At 38.1% G+C, this 17,548-nt stretch overlaps 1 protein-coding gene across 1 annotated transcript in view; it reads left to right on the top strand.

Annotated features, from left to right (window-relative positions):
• Positions 1-17,548, top strand: part of MOCOS (molybdenum cofactor sulfurase) — a 184,091-nt gene that overhangs the window by 137,642 nt on the left and 28,901 nt on the right. The window contains exons 7-9 of the mRNA XM_008637530.2: positions 7,160-7,276; positions 9,956-10,399; positions 17,357-17,519. Coding sequence (XP_008635752.1) covers positions 7,160-7,276; positions 9,956-10,399; positions 17,357-17,519 — 724 coding nt within the window. The remainder of the gene's footprint in view (positions 1-7,159; positions 7,277-9,955; positions 10,400-17,356; positions 17,520-17,548) is intronic.

The following is a 17,548-nucleotide window of genomic DNA, read 5'->3' as shown; positions in this document are numbered from 1 at the left end:
GGCTTAATGGGATTTTTGGCCATCTTCCCAATAGCTACCTAAAAATTGCTGTGATTACTCACTATTGATTTTAGCTATGGATTTAGCCATTGATTTCAGGAAGCCAGGAAGGGCAGATGGACCAGCATAATAGAATGCAAACAGGATGATAAGGACAAAAAGATTCTTGTGAAGATTCCTGTTGAACATATACTGATTTCTTTGGCTCCAATTAGTTTCCAGTTGTGCTGTGGATGTCTTGGACCAGGAAGATAGCAGCAGTGAAGTAAACCACACTGGCATGTCAATAAATGGCACCTTATTTCTTCAAACTGGCAAGAAATCATTACAGTCCAGATCTTTGCTTTCATGACACGGCACTGGGTGCTCAAAGACAGCCCTTACAAAAAGGAGCTCACAACATAGGAGGCAACGTTGTTGATCTAGGCAAGGGGTCACTGACTGAACATAAGGAGGTGCTGAATTTTAGAGGCTCAATGTGAGAAATGCAAACCTAGTTAGTAGGTAATGAATCTCTCTTCTTGCTGAGGTAGTAGTGACAGAGTACAGGCTGAGTTCTTTCTGTAATGTCTCATTGCAGGAGGACAAAGACACATGTGAGTTAGTGTGCTTGAAATTGCCTACTATTAAACTGCACATCAGAGCTCATCAAGGTTGGAAAGCTTCATGAAAGACTAGACTGAACGTGTTGCCTGACAGTGTTTCTCTGGAGTGTCCTTGCACGTTGCTAAGGAAACGAAAGGAGATAAAAGAAAGATGCTTATAGTTGTTCAGATGAAAGAATCTGAGATGAATGAGGGAGGCTAAAGATTTTCTGTTTGGTAACAGGGCCAAACTGTGGCTCTAAACTACAGACCTTGTCATATGGGAGAAATGTGAAAAGAGAGCACATGATAGCAGGAGAAGAACTGCACTTTTGACAGCTTCCACTGGATTCCGTTTGCCTTCATCTTGGTAAAAGTAGATCAGCTGCTTTTGAATGCATGCAGTGTCTAGTTTCAGTCCATCATCTGAATCCTTTGAAGACAAAAGAGCCTGGGCCCACCTTCTCTACTACTCTGCTTCCTTTTTCTCTTTTACTCTTCTTCCTGCCCCCACACCCCTCTACCCCACCACACTACTGTATAGGATCCTGTGGCTGTAATTAAAGTAATATGAGATTTTGACCCCACAACCTCCCTGTGTTCTATTATCCCTGTTTTCAGGGGTTAAATACAGACAGAAGAGGATTTAACTGCTTTAAAAGAAAGAGGAAAAGGTGGAGAAGATTTTAACTGTGACATGAATTAAACCTATGTCACTAGACTTTCAGTATCATGCACTGCACATTTTTATTTCTAGGCATTGTTTCCACTTGTATTAGTCTGCTACATTCCCCTTTTATCCCTCTTGATATGAGTTATAGCTTAGCCTTCTGTGTAGTTTTCCTCTGGCTTTCACATTTCTGACTAGCAGCAGTTTGACCGAAAGCCTTTAGCCTACAAAATAGCTGGGGATGCTCAATGGGATGTACAGATACAGATGTTTTTCTATGACTCACAAGAGGATGCTTTGTTGAAGTCAGTTAGGAAACCACAGGGGGCTTGAGATCCTTTACTTTGCTTTCTTCCTGAAACCCATCTGTTGCCTGATATCATTTTAGCAAACCAGGTTTTCATTGTCAGTGAATGCAGCTTGAACTGGAGGAAAAAACCCACAAAAAATGGAAGACAAAGTATCACTGATTGGAGAGACCTATGGCCATTAAGATACCAAATCAAAGAAGGAAAGATGTTTAGCCTATTCATCAGTCTGTTCAGTTTCACATAGTTGGATTGTGGACTCATTAAGTTTACATATGTTCAAATAAGTCCATGCCAAATTCGCTGCATATACAGAAGGAAAGAAAAAAGCAGTTGAAAAAATGTTAAGTCATCCCTTAACAAGACTGTGTTTCATTGTTACATTTCTTTTTTATAGCTACCCCCTCCCCAGGAAGTCTTTTAGCCTCTGGTTCTCAGAAATGTAAAATTATTGTTACTCCTTTAAGCATGAAGAACCTGCAGTTCACTATGTATATGGCATCTTCTAAGTGAGAGTGCCTGCAGAGTGGCAACCCACATATTCTGAATTATGCTGATGTTTCCAGTCTGCTTTTATCCCATGCAATCTTACCTGCTATTTGGCTGTCTTCAAAAGTAGCTGAGAAAATTATCACATTGACTGCAGGTTTCCTGATAAGATGGCATTTATACTATCAGGACACTGAACTTGACAATTTCAGTAAATTTCAATATCTCTGTCTAATACTTCACTGCCTTCTACCAAAGGGATTTTGGTCAGAGTAAGCAATGAATGGATGAAGACTGAATAGAGATATACATCCTCTCTTCAGTTAATTTAAACCATTGTCTACAACTAGAGAGGCAAAAAAGAGGAGAGGATCAGATTCCTCAATACTGACGGAATCTGCCCACAGAGAAATTATTTCTCTGAAATGGAAAAAAATGCCTTTGTTGCCGAAAACCATGCAGTTAAAACAATTAATGATACTGTAACTCAACTAAAATGCTTTCCCCCCCCACTTAATGATTTGGTAACAAGTACTGATTTTTTTTTTCCTTCTGACCTACTTCTTATTAAATTGTATTAAACAAGATTAAGTACACATTTGCATCAGCAACAGCGTTTCACAGTCAAATTCTGGATGACAGAAAGAGCTAGCTTACTTTCTCTCCAATTCCATGCCATGAATCAGTGAATTAATTTACCAGTGGATGTGGAGAACAGCGTCATGAAGCCTGTTTTATAACCAGCCATCAGTGGTGTGCAGTGAAATTCTTGTAATGAGCAAATCCATCAGACAGACAAACTGCTCTGATATTTGGGCATTGGCATTGTAGAAAGCAGAATGAGAAGTCCTAATCCCAATTCCTGAAGGACAGTACTTGCCAGTACTGAATTATATGATTTTTTTTTTCAGAACACCTCATGATGTATTATAACAATTTCCTTTGTTCATGTGAATAATTCTTGTGATACTCAGTGAGATAACTTACACAAATAAGTACTTGCTTGAATAAGAGCTACAGAATTGCATCCTATGGGAATGACTTCAGCAGGGTTTCTAAAACATTCATCATTCTTAGTGAAAGTCTTAGACTTAATTGATTAGAAATAATGCAAAATTATGTGCTATTTGTAAATCTTTACTTTCATTTAGTATATACGTACTTCCAGCAAGTATCATTCTCAGACTTTTTTCAATGGAACCTGAAGCCAGAGAAAAGCTTACAGCTTTCACTGAGTGCCCCAGGGGCCCTGAAGTGAATGGACAGCAGAAGTCAGTCATTTAGCAAATGCAGAGAAGTCATCAGTGCAATTGTGTGACAGGAAATGGGAAAGCAGAACACACCAGAATGTCATTTCTTCTCAGAACCTTCCAGCTAATGAGTGTCAACTAAAATACCAAATTTCCAAGAGGGGACTACAGTAGGGTAATGCATTAAAGTGAGGAGGGGGGAAAGCTCTCCACTTCAATATTTTTTATATATTTAAAAAAAAAAAATGTATTTATTAGAAAGAGCACTATGAAAAAAAAATCCAAATGTGAACATTTGATCAGTGTGGAAATGCTGAAGGAAAGCTCACTGATGGAAAAAAATAACAGTTTTAAAAAATTGGTTTAGGCAAACTTCATTTCTGTATCTTTATTAAATTTGAAGGCCGTGGCTTGGAAGTGTGAAAAGCACATTTTGCTTGTCAAAAATTAAGACAATGTGACACTGGAAGTGTTGGGGTGTGAAGCAACCTACAGGACCAGGTCTACAGTAAAGAGCCTTGGAAAAAGTAATGAATACCAAAGGGCTCTGAGATAGAAGGGACTCTAAGATAGCATGATGGCTTGATTGCCATGTCCTCACTGGCTGAAATCAGTAAAAATGCTGCAAGATTTCTGCATTTGTTTTGCAGTTTAATTGTAGTCTTTAATCTCTAAAAGACCAAGACACAATAGTTCCAAATATCAGACCCAGGGAATCACCAAACTGACAATCCAAGTACATTAAACTGTGTACTTATCATTAGCACCATTCATGCTTCTGTGCCTTCATTGATGAACACATTCCTGGCTCCCAAAAGTCAGCCTCTGCTGTTACAGACAGAACTGCAAGTGACGTTCTGTATTTCATAACCCTGAGCTCAATATCCATCATTGCTCCTTATGGCAATTTTAAAGATGTGTTTTATTTAAGGAAGCTTTTCTTCATCGAAATAACTGTAACAGATGTTTTATGTTCTATTTGTTTTGCTATGTGGTAGCACTGCAGAGAGAGATTAAATTAACTCCCCAAGTAGTGTATTTCTAGGGTGAAACTAAACAAGAGGAAATCAAAACATATGTCCAAGGGAAAACCAAGCATCTATTCAAGGGACAGATATTTTTGCAGTGCTGCCTTTACTGCTTCTTTACATGGTGTCATTGTTTCCAGTGAAAAGTGTGCATTGCATTCCCAAGATCTGTGCACATTATCACATTGGTGATAATGAACTTCAGTTAATAGTAAAGCTATTCATAACTTACATTTTTTTCCCTGAATCACAATTCCCATATTCCTCTAATGATCATGTTTTTATGTCTCAGTAGTCCTTGTCTAATGTACAGATTAATATATATTATAATTAAAGTATTATTGTACAAGAGGATTGGATTGAATGGCTAGAATGGAGCTACTGTTCATTAAAGAACAGTAATAATTTATTTGACAAAATTTAAAAAATTATTTTAAAAATCTTGTTTGTAATTCCTTGAAGATGTGTCATGGAAACTTCATTACACCATATACATTTTGATTTAAAAGGCTGCCCCAGGAACATTTCTTTTAAAAAGTATTAATAGTAAAAAGATTATATATTTTAAGGCTTTTTGTATACTGAGTAAATAAGCCCAAACTGTACGATTTCAGTAGTGATATATGTCATGATTTTTGCCTTGCTTGTCATCATTAACAGAATGACAGATCCGCCCACAAGTCACTAGCACCATGACAAACCATGCTACGGCAGAATGACAACTGTTCTCATCTAAATGAAAAAAGACGTCAAGAAAATGTCACTGTTCCCATATTGAAGTCTTCTGACAAAACAAAGCTAGAGACACTACAACAGTCTCTCTCAACAGATGCCTTTTACTAAAACTTCAATTTAGAAACGTGCTTTAAACACAAGATATTCTCCAAGGCATTAATCATCAACAGGGATCTTGGAGCTAATCGTATTCTCTGCTTTCCAAGTCTGTATATATGGAGTTATTTTGATTATATCTCTGTTGGAGAACTGAACGAATTTGAACTGAACTGGTGGTGCAGAACATATTTAAATGTGAACTTGAGAACTTGTGCACTACAGCAATGTAGAGTCTTTGTAGATACAGCACATTTTTGTGCTGAGACCCTTGTGCCCCACACATGAAAAAAGAATAAGAACTCTGTTTGAACTGCTTTTAGCAGGGCTAAATACTATTTAGGTTGAATTACTTCAGCATGGAGTAAGCTCTTACAGAATGCTTGGCTTTTCCAGCTGCTGAGATAGTGACTTTAAAGGTGCTTGGCACCTTACACAGTTAGAGATGTCAGAAGATAGAAGATTGATATGTCAAGACAGAGGATAGATGGAATTATACCAGAAAGTGTTTGGTATATGTATTGGGCCATTATCCTGTGCAGAGGGAATTTATGTTAAAAATAATAAAAGCCAGTAGAGGTTTAGCCAGCTACAGAAGCTATGTTGAACATTTATACTGATACCTCAGACTAAGCAAGAGCTCACAGTTAGGAAAGTGGTTAGTATGAGTTGGTTGACACTCCCTTTCCTGCCCCTTTAGGCTGAGCTGTTGCTGTGCATCCAGCTGAGCCGGAGCTTCGTGCATGGAGGATTCTGTCAGTGGTACAGTGGAGTCTCCTGAATCTGCAGGGTGGTCATTCACAGAGCTCTCAGCTCTCTTTCCATAGAAAAGGAGCAGAAGCAGAGAGGGGTTAATGCAAGTTGTGCAAGGTTGTTCTGGGAGCCTGTGGTAGAGATGGGGTCAGATTTCATGCATTTGGCTGTCCTTTCTTGCAGTCTTCACCAGGAATGTTTATCATTTTTCCAAATAACTGGTGTTAGCTCAACTAATCTTATCAGCTGCAGCTGTTGCTTTTTGTAATCAATATAAAGCATTTCCAGGTCCCTGCAGTGAGCTTCCATGGTTTCTTAGCTGTGCTAAGAGGATCCCTGTGGTGCGCTTGCCTTGCGCTGTGCTATGAAACCCTGACAATCCGTATCCCTTGCAGTGCTGTCCTCCCAGTGCATGCATATATATGTCTCCTTCTGAGGCACATATGAGCATGTTCTTCTGTTCTCTTTGCACATCATTTTCATTCCTTCCCATCATTTATTCATGCTAGTTTGTCATCAAGTATTGTATTTCTGCCCATTCATTATTTATATGGGATGATGAAGAAGTGGTGTAATACCTAACAGCACAAGGAAGAAATGCACCAGGGACTTGGTAGATTGGGGGGTTGTATGTGCCAGACACAAGGAGACATTCCAGTTCATTCCCTGTCCTGGCAGATGCTATTGCTTACTGAGGGGCTGATCCTTCCGGCACTTGGGTGCCAAAATCCCACAGATGCCCTCAGTTTCTATAATGAGGACTTACATTTTCAGATTCTTGGAGCACAAGCTTTTCTTTAGCTACCTGAAAAGGTGCCCCAGGATTCTCTTCAGTCTCTTCAGATGCAGCTGCAGGTGGTGGCTCTGTCAAGACACCGAGTAACACCTGGCTGCAGGTCTGTAATGAGCAGTACTGATGTGAATAAACCTGTTCACAGATTGAAAATTCAGCAGATGTACTGGCATTTACAGGATCGAGACCTGAATGGGTGTTTTGTGTGTAGTAGTCTCTCAGTGCTAAGGTAGACATCTCTGCTTCTACCACTGTGTTCTTCTAGCTGAAATAACAAAGTTGAAAAATACTAAATCTGTATGTGAAGGGTAAAAGCGACAGTAAGTTGTTAATTGTTTAGAGACACCATTTACCTCCATTGATTTCTACCTTTAAAACATTGTATCTTGTTGACCACAACTTTAAAATATCTATTTTTCTTTCTTCTCCTATATCTTCTGCTGAATTGGGAAGGTGGACAGCATGGCCAGTCTCCACAACATACATGTTCGCACAGGCTGTTTCTGTAACACGGGAGCCTGCCAGATGCATTTGGACATAAGCAATGAGGACATCCAAAGGAACCTGCAGGTTAGTTTCTACATCTGATTAGAAAAATTTAAAAGCTAAAGTAAGTGTATCATGTCCCACAGTTTTGAGTCTCTGTGACTTTACAAATTTGATTTGCTTTCTATGAACTTTAAAATCACTTGCCTTGTTAAAGAACTAAATTAACTGAAATTCAGTTCATTGAAATAAGGTATTGAAACAAAATCATTTGATGGACCCAGAGAAGTATGTGTTGCTTGTTATTATTTCATTGGAAAATAGGAAGTTGGGGCTTCTTTTTGGTTTTGGAATTGCATGACATCCAGACTTCCAGAAGAACAGAAGTTCCTGGACAATTCCTCTCATATTTTTCTTTAAGTATGCTTAATTAATTGTTGTACATAATAATGTTCAAGTCGTGTAGACCTATTGGTATTGGGTGTTACAGTTTAAAATACATGTGCAAACTGGACAGGAAACAATAAAGGCAAATACACAGTGAATCTCAGAGAATGAAGTAAATTTAGATGGCATCTACTTAGGTTACTGGTGTGTTAGGTTGTTAGAATATGAGTGTAAAGACTGTTTTCAAGATTACTAATGTTTTCCATAAGCTATCATTAAAAGATATATAGCAGGATGTATTACAGTGAAGTGGAGGAGGCTTCCTGTCTGCATATTTGTCAGAGTTTGAAATTACAGTAAATTAATTCAGAACAATCAAAAATTTTATTAATGGTGTTCTTCAAAAGGTAAAAAAAGAAAAATCTAATGGCTGTAATCATATTATAGCTCCCTCATAAATTCACAGAGACATATAGATAATTTTGCAAACACATTTACATGCAGGACTGATAGCACAAGTACTTAAAGGCTGCTGCAGTTCTTTAAAAACTTCCTGGGCAAAATGGTGATTTGATTTACCATGGAAGCTCTCTCCTCTGAGAAAGCAAAAAAGAGCCTACCCTTCTACTGAAGTGAAAAATGCCAAATAACTACCTGCAATGCTCTTAGGTCTCCTTATACAAGGAGGATTTTGCTAAGGAGTGAGTGACTTCTTTTAGATCTGTATCATTTACATGGGGATAGGCCAAAGTTAAATTTATGGAGAGACACTTAATCTGCCAAAGGTTGTATAAAGAGGTGGTACAGTTACACAGTCATTTTTTTGGGACATTCCATTCCCATCAGTGCCTTGAGAAAGATCAGGATGAGTTATTGACAACATTACTGCATAGAGGAAGGCATCTTTTATCACATCATTTGCACATATACTTCAGTTTCACATTTTCCCAGGGCGCTGTCTGTATTCTTCCTTCCCTGATGAAGATTTACATGATAAAATGGCTGTGAGGGAGGACTTTCTGTCCTCAAGGGTCCCTGGAGAAGTGTGGTTAGTTTTCTTAGAATGTTATGTAGGAGCTCGTTCACTTATTTGCACAGTAGGAACCTCTCTCCTCAGTCAATCAAGCAATACTTGGCAGAAGGGTTACAGAAGGGTATATTAACAGATGCAACCTAATTTTGCAAATGTTGATTCTGCTCTGTTGTCAAGGATAAAACCTACATCACACTGCATTAAAATATTTACTACTGTGTTGCATGCTTTGACATAGATGTAGGGTTTTTATTTCTCCTTGCATAAATGGCATCTGTGTTCACTGTACTGTGACATTTCTTGCTTAAGGAAAGGCCTCATGTAAATAAACTATTCACACTTCCATTTTTAATGTAACAGAAATGTGTAAATAAATTAAATTCTGAGGAAAAAACCCAACAGCTGCTGCACTTAGGGAATAGGATGCTGAGTTAGGACTAAATCCTATGTCCATTGGTGAGCAGATATTAAATGGATGGACTCTAGCTTGCTTCACTGGTGGTGAGTGGCAGCACTCACTGACTCACTTAAAGAATGAGAAACTTTTGCTCTTAAGGGAGAGTTTTCCGTAGAGTCTTGTATGAGAGACATATTAACATGTGTATCTTCATGGAGGTCACTATAGGGCAATCAAGGAATTTTTCAGCAAAAGTTTTTCAAGTGGAAACTTGTGCTCTTCAAAGGAGGAAGTGTTAGAGGAAAGACAAGTTCTCTCCATCCTGAAAGCAATGAGTTGACTGGATCAACAAGACAGACATGATGAGTATTCCAATGTCACTTTGGATGTCTGAGCTCTAGATTCAAGTCTTTGCTTTGCTGACATCCCAGATGAGTTAGTTCTCTGCTGTTTGGACTGTTTAACGCAAGCCATGAATAAGCCACTGATGGTATAAAATGGAACTCTTCTGACAGTGAATATCAAGAAAACTGCCCCAGAAAAATCATCTGTCTCATGCTTTGTTCACTTATCTGAACATAATATCACAGTTTAAATCCCAGTGAACTAGGCAGGTGAGACTGGAATATGCCTGGGGATTGTCCTAGCTAACAATCATGGGACATACAACCTTTTAGGGATTCTTGATATGTCTTGAGAAGTATCTCTTCCCCTAGAGTAGGATACGACAAGCAGCTCAAAATTATTTTCTTCGGAGTCTGAGTAAATCATAAGATGATTGTGGGGTTTTTCTCCATTTTCTTTCTGTATTGATGAGTTAATCTTGTATTTTTTACAATAGTTTTTTGGGTTAGAATTAAGATACTCACTAATAACTAGGTAAAGTTAGAGAGAAATAAAGCAAACTTCATGACAGCTCTCTGGTTTTCTTCCTACTTCAAACTAGGCTGGCCATGTCTGTGGAGATAATATAGACCTAGTCGATGGACGTCCCACTGGTTCTGTGAGAATATCCTTTGGCTACATGTCTTCTTTTGAAGATGCACAGACATTTTTGAATTTCATCATAGCCACCAGACTCTCCAAATCGGATGCTGAGATTCCTTTCCAGTCTGTTACAAAGCTGATGACAGAGTCTGTTCCAGATGAGCACCTTTCTTTTAACAGTGCAGATAAATTTTCTCCAATACTGCAAGTCTCGGACGGAGAACTCAGGAATAATCCATTTGAGACAGAGACAACTGGCAGCTGGCAGCCACTGGAGCCTGAGGCAGAAAGCATAAGGGCAGCTGTTTCTGAGACTGCAGTGCCAACATGTAGGAAAGGTGGCAAGCCCATCACTGTCACCAAAATTTACCTCTACCCAATCAAATCCTGCTCTGCATTTGAGGTATGTGCTTTGAACTATTTGGAAGCATTTGTTCAGCTCAGCCTTTTGTTTTTCCTCAGACACACGTGCATGAGATAGTAGGAAGCAGTGTGTGGGTACCCATGCTTCCTTTTTTCCAGTTTCTGGGATCAAGTCCTACATGTTAGGCTACCTTGAAGGATTTTCAATTGGGCTGAAGGTACAGGGCAGGGGGATGTGTCTTCTGTTCTCCCCTCCCCCACAACAGGCAAATCTGCACATAATATGCTGTCTTGAAGAAAATAGTTGGTTTTGCAAAACTTGACTAAAATATAATCAAATAATTAGTATGCTTTTACAGAATGACATCTGATGGACTCGTAGGCATTGATGGGTAGGCAGCAATTGAGAAATAACTTGATTAACATGTTATAATTGAGAGGCGGCTGATTTACATTACAAAGAAATGTTATCATTAAAAATACATTTGCAACAGAAATATGACATTTAAGTGTTGCTGCACTATTTGAAAGTTCACTCTTTGAAAATTTTAATTGCTTTTTTACCAAGTTAATAATATCATCACCTTAGCTGTGACTTTTTTTTTTTTTTTAAATAATGCATGATGAAATAGGTGCATGGCCCACACATGACCTAGAATGTTGCTCTGCTTAGTACCATACTGGGAAGTGATTTCATGAATATCAATAATGGTATAACTTTCTCTGCGAAAACTTACTGGTGTAGGTCAGTGTCTAACATCTGAGAGAAAATTGGGGTCAAATCCAATGATGAATCCCCTGCATTTCAAATAGGGTTTTTCAGCTGATTTGATCATGTTTCGGTTTTTTTCTTTCTCAATGCAGAGAGGTTGGGCAATTAAACACTATTAAATGATCAGCAAAACATCTGTATTTTTAAACTTGGGTTGGCTTATGATGTCTTTAATTCAGAGGCACAATCCTGAGCATTAAATGAGACTCGAAAAAACTATTTCCACCCCTAATTAACCTCCTACTAGATCAAACTGTTTAGAAAATCAAATTAATTGCCCATTTCATGTGAAAATTTTTTAACCTTTGTTTAAGTGTTGCAGTTTTTATAGCTGTATTACAGAAGCCCAGTATAGAAGTTGCTGAAATACGTTGGCAGTATTCAGATGCCTTTGGGTTAAATTCTATTTTTGACATGCAGACTGGTGTTGTGAGATACATGCCACAACATTCAGCACTGGGAAGGCTTTGAAGTGATTGTGCCCAGGAGCAGGTAAGACATACCTCAGCATGAAAGAAAGCTTATGTTTCCCCACAAGCTGAGCTGGGTTTCTCCTCTTCAAGCTCTATGAGGGGAAACAGCTCTAGGTGATAAATTCACACAAACCTGGTACTCTCTGGCAAACAGGACTGGAATTCTATATGGGGGGAGGAAATCCCCATGCCTCATGCATAGTGCTTGTGCCAGGCATGTGTTAATGGGCCCAGAGTGAAAACAGGGCTCACCTTACCTCAGCTTCCACCTCTAAAAGTTAGACGCTGTTCTGTAAGCAGTGAGAGATGGACACCTGCTTTTTATTTATTTATTTTATTTATTTATTTATTTATTATATATGCTATTTATTTTATTTTATTTTATCGTACAATAGGCATCTGCAGTAGAAGAAATAAATTGTTCCTGGATATTTCTGTTTCTTTTCATTGCCTGCAAGAGGAATCCAAGGCAACTTGGATTATGCAGCTAACACTAGCTGATCTGAATAATTTAAAAATAGATAAAAAAACTGCAACTACATTATGAGGTTTAATTTTGCATGTCTAGAGTAATTTTTGAAGTCTGTTTTGATTTTGTTTTTATGACAAAGCCTCAGCTCCATTAGAACACTGTAATCTAAGTACTGTTAGAGCCTGTATTGCCAAAGAGTAACAGAAAATTAAATAAATACTCGATTTAGTGTAAGGTATTGGAAGGGACTCGAATTTCACTATAAAGAGCATTTAGCTCTTCCCCTCGTCTTCTTAAAAATTAATTTTTTGCATTTCCACATGGTTTCCATGTGGTTCATAAGAGATACATGAGGACATATGAAAGCACAGTAGAAGTTGACCAAACAAATCCACTGGGAAAGAGCTTTTACTGCATTGGGACACCAGGCCAGGAATTGAAGTCAAAAGAGTATTTTAACTTTCATGGGTTTTTTCATATTGACGTAAATCCCCACAAAAAATATGTTTGCTTTTGTGACCGTCTTCCTGTCCACCAGACTTTCTTCATGATTTTTCTTCCCAAAAGTCTGACTGGCATTTCTAGACCTGTCATATGTTTATAGCCAGTATGTGAAAGATCTGCCAATTTCATTGTCTGCCTATAGAAGAGGTAAAAATGCCAACTTACAGACCACCATTTGTAAAATGAACTTTAAAACTCAGTTAATCCCATTCTAAATCACCAAGTGGCTTAGTCTCTTCCCAATGGGTAAGAGTAGAATAGGAAGCCATGGCTGCCATATATACATATATGTCTTTATATGTCATTACTGAAACTTCAGCCTGTATAACCTTGAAACAGGAAAACAATGCATGCCACATGGACTGGAGTTTGAAGCAAGGCATGCTAGAGAGGAAAGATTACCACAATTAAATGGAATCAAATCCTGAAAATCATTTTGCCTTCTAAAATATTGATTATACCAGAATCTTAAGTCTTTATCTTGAAAAGACTGAATCATATGCAAAACTATTCTTTTGCCATTTGTTTAGTGGTCTTTTTCATACAGACTTCACACTCAGCATTATATTATCTCCTTACTTCAGGAAACTCATAAACTTCTGAAGTAGTAATCATGTAGCTTGTAGTTTCTTTAGTCTTTGATTGGAATCCAAGAATTGAAATTCAGTGTCTTGTTCTAAATCTCAAATAGCTTTAGATGCTTTGTAGTTCCTGGAAATTTAGAACAGTATTTTCCCAATTAAAAATTTGATCTCCATGTTTATCAGTTATAGGGTAACTCTCAGCTAGCCGATGTGAGAAGGTAAAAGTGCTTCAAATACTGAGCTATAGAAAATTCATTCACCTTGTGATACTTTGATACTTGAGACCGGAAGCCCATAGATCTGTAGGTTCAAGTGCAGGCCTCCAGCTGGTATGGGAGGTCAGATCTTTAGCATGTGTAGTAACTAGGCTTTATTGTAACTACATGATCACTTGAGTTTTCCTAAAATAATATGCACAGTGGAAAATTCCACCTAACCATGTGTGCAGGACCCAGCCCATCTGCCAGTGAAATCTGCCCACTGATTTGCTGGTTGCAGGATAGATGATTAGTGGCAGGAGGACAAACTTGAGGAGGATGTGAGTGCAAACTCACAGCTGTTTGATCTCCTCTTTAGAGTCACATAATCTCCTCCTCTCCTAAACTCTGATTTCTCTGTTCTATTCTAAGTGGTTTAATATGAGAGGTTCTTGACCTCCAGAGAAAATGAGAGTGCAGGGTGCTTTGGCAGCTGGGAGGATGAAACTTGGCATGAAGATTGTCAGCTCACTGCAGGTCGGGTGGTTTCTGCAGCATTTTATAGATTGTTCCTGGCCACAGGACAATCCCTATCCACAGTTGTCCCATGGATTTTGTACACATGGTGCAGGAAGCAGAGGGCAGAATATTCTAACTCAACTTCTCAAATGTGTTTTCTCTTCCCTACAATTATTTTATTTAATGGAGAAAAGCAGAGGAGTAACCTCTATTCCAGACCACTTTCTTTTTTCCAACATAAAAATGTGTTTTAAACATGCATTTTTAAACAGGAACATCTCTCATGTCAATGACTTTTGCATAATTATATAATGCAATGTTCCTAGTGAAAGAGTTTAGGAATTTAAACTAATAACTAATTAATAACTTTATTATTCTTGCAGTAGATTTCAGAGTATAAAAAATTGCATCTCAACAGAGAAGACAAACTAGCTTTTAATTTAAAATACAATGCAAATTCCTAGTGATCAGTGGATAAAGTGTATGTAAGACCACTAATATTTTTAAACTTAGATAATTTAAAGCCTTTTTAGTGATTCCTTTAATGTGTTCAAAAACTGTGGTAGCCTTCATGGTGACGTTACTCCCGTTACTATGGGAGAAATGCAGCCCAAAATGTTTTACAGAAAATTCTGAAATAAAACAAAACAACCAAACTACCCCACCTGTTTTTGCGGTGGATATTTTTATTTTGTGATAAGAAAAGGTGGACTAAAGCAGATAGGACAATCCCAAGTATTGGCTGTATTATGCAATGATCCTTGTGACAGGTAGAGAAGACCTTATATTGAATGATGCTGGAATGCATCATCCCCTGCCATGCTTGGAATGAACATGTATGCCGGTATCCATCAGTAAAACCATGCTCTCCCTGCTCTTCTTCTGTCCTCCCACTTTTAATTTGTCTCAGGAGCCAGAGATGGCCAGGCAACTTCATACAATGCAGTATTGCTCACTGCCACGTATGCTAACCTGCTCTATTTTACTTCATTTAACAACCCCTTCAGCCTCTTTGAAATAAGGGCAGGATATGCTGTGCACAGGCCACAGGCCTACATGCTGAGAAAAGAAATGAGTGTGTTCTTCCATGCTCATCTCCACTGTCAGTATTAGCAACGAGTCAGCTCTGGCTGTTCAGAGCTGTCTGTGACTCTCCATCCAAGGCAGGGCACACAGTTATTTTGTTGTTGCAACTTTCTTTAGCAGAGTCCTAGCAACATGTGCAATACAGTGAACTGAAAAGTGGAGAGGGAGTTGGGCACTTGACAGTGCACAGAGGGCATCCATGAGAGGACAGGGACTCACTGCAGGGTATGTGTGTGACTCTCACTACAATGGCAAATACCCAGCGGAAGGGCGAAAAAGGGCTGGGGACCTGTAGTCATGTGCTGCATCACATTTGTGATGTGAGTGAAGCATGGAGTTAGTCACCATTATTTTGGACCTGTCAGAGGTATTTTGAGTGGAAGGTGTTGATTGTATCCAAATATCTGCTACCTAGTTAGCTGTGCTTACCCTTTAGTGCCTGTCAGCATGTAAGAACTACCTGAAGCTCTGACTAAAGAGAGGTTTTGTTTTGCTCATTAAACCTCTTGCCTTCCATGAAGGGGTAAGAAAACACTTAAGCTATTTCCTGAATAAGATTGCTATCCTGAAGTGGAACCAAAACAACGGAATGTTACAATAGGGAACTAAGAACCTTTGTGCTCTTTTTCTATTTTTCTGCTTTTTTAGTTTATTCTGCTCTCTATATCTTGCAAATCCTGTAAAGATCTGTTGGATTCATAGGAGGATGTATTACCAATTAATGATCTTCTTTTTTGGAAGGGAGATTTGTTAGCAGGAAATTCTTGCAGCTCTGAGATGATCACCAGCTGTTCAAATGCATTTTGTAGTCTAATTATACAGGATAACCAAAAATTCTGGTCTCTCCAAAGAATAATTTCCACTAAGAACAAAAGTGTGTTCTTCAGCTGATATTGCAGTCTTAGGGTTATGCTTCCTCTCCTAAAAAAGACAGGGCAAAGGTTCACATAACTGAGGTGCTGACAGTTTGAGGTACTTGAATAATGTGATTTCAGATGACCCTGTCAGACTCAAAATTTCTATTTATCACTGAATTTTTCATCCACACTTGCATAAAAAAATTGCCAAATAATATTATAAATGAAGTAGGTTGATAAAACACATTTCTTTTCTTTTTTTTTTTTTCATTTTCTGTATTCAATATAATTGGTAGCACTGTGGCAAAATTATTTTGAGTTAAGCTTTGGTGCTTTAAATTTTCAGTTCTAGCATGCCTGCCCCCAGCTTTCTATAGTGAGACTGTCAGTGTCAAACTGCTGCTGCAGGCTTTTATAAACACAGGAAAAGTTTTTAAGAATGAGATCTTTTGGGTTCTGTCAAGTTTTGGGTTGATCATATGATAAACAAAAATGTGATTTTTAATTAATCTAACCAGTACTTCCAGACATGCTTTACTTCAGAGCATCAGGCTGTGCTTGACATATCTTTTACTCAAAAAAGTCTTTTGTCAGCTAATTCATGTGAGATGTACTCAGCTTTTCTATAAGAATTCAACCAAGTTCAGCTGTAAACTTTTCTCCATATTCAACTGTGACTAGAAAGCATACGTGAGCTGAAGAATATGTTTAAATGGCCAGCTTTATATTACAAGAATGGTATTAATATTTTAACATTCTGGAGAAGAAAGCAGATATTAATGTCACCCAAAGGCATTACTAAAATTGCTCTCTTTTTGGATTTCAAGATTACCATCTGTGTAGCATCAGAAACAGATGTTCTTTTCACCAGAAAAATGTATGTGAAAGCAAGGACAATATGCTTGTATGGGCTATTGAATGTAAAGAGTGTTACAGAAGTAGTGGAAGAACAGATAGCAAAGAAGACAATGTGTATTTTTGTTAGGGGATCTAAAGAAACTATTATTCTCCCAGCTAAACCAGAAGCTTCAGTGGTGGAGATTTTCTCAGATGGATTAATTGATAAAGTGGTCCCATTTTATGAAAAACAGAATTTTGAATTTCACAGTTTTTCTGCTGTTTCTTTGGTTTTGCCTTAGTTCATAAAAATACCATAAAATTTCTGTACTTTGTTAAGTTAAATAAAAATTGCTGGGGAAACAGATCCTAAAAATGGACGAGTATAAAATTAAAGACAGTTTTCAGAGTGTTCCAGAGATTCTTTATTCTTATAGCTCTGTTAAACGGTATGATAATATGTAACAAATCAGAGTAATTTGATTTTGTTTTGTCAGCTTTGTGCAGTGATATCTTTATCTTTCATTTGCAATCAAGGTTTCTCTCATAAAAAGCTGACACTGGCTTGCAAAAGCTTTCCTGATTTCAATGAGTGTCGTAAATGGATTCTTTCCCCTCTCTTTTCTTTTCAGCATGAATTTATTAATGCAGCTAACATTTTTTAAACCCTTGTACCCCCTCCTAATGCCTTCCCAGGTTACAGAATGGCCAGTAGGAAGCCAGGGTTTGCTGTATGACCGAAACTGGATGGTTGTAAACCAGAATGGAGTCTGCATGACTCAGAAGCAGGAGCCAAGGTTGTGTCTTGTGAATCCCTCAATTGATCTGAAGCAAAAAATTATGGTCATTCAGGCAGAAGGTTAGTAAACAATATCCTTTCCTTTCCTT

This window comes from Corvus brachyrhynchos, unplaced genomic scaffold (genome assembly GCF_000691975.1).
Source record: "Corvus brachyrhynchos isolate BGI_N302 unplaced genomic scaffold, ASM69197v1 scaffold7, whole genome shotgun sequence".
Classification (NCBI taxonomy): Eukaryota; Metazoa; Chordata; class Aves; order Passeriformes; family Corvidae; genus Corvus; species Corvus brachyrhynchos.
Note: the sequence above shows the minus strand (reverse complement) of the source record. Positions and strands in the feature narration are given on the sequence as shown.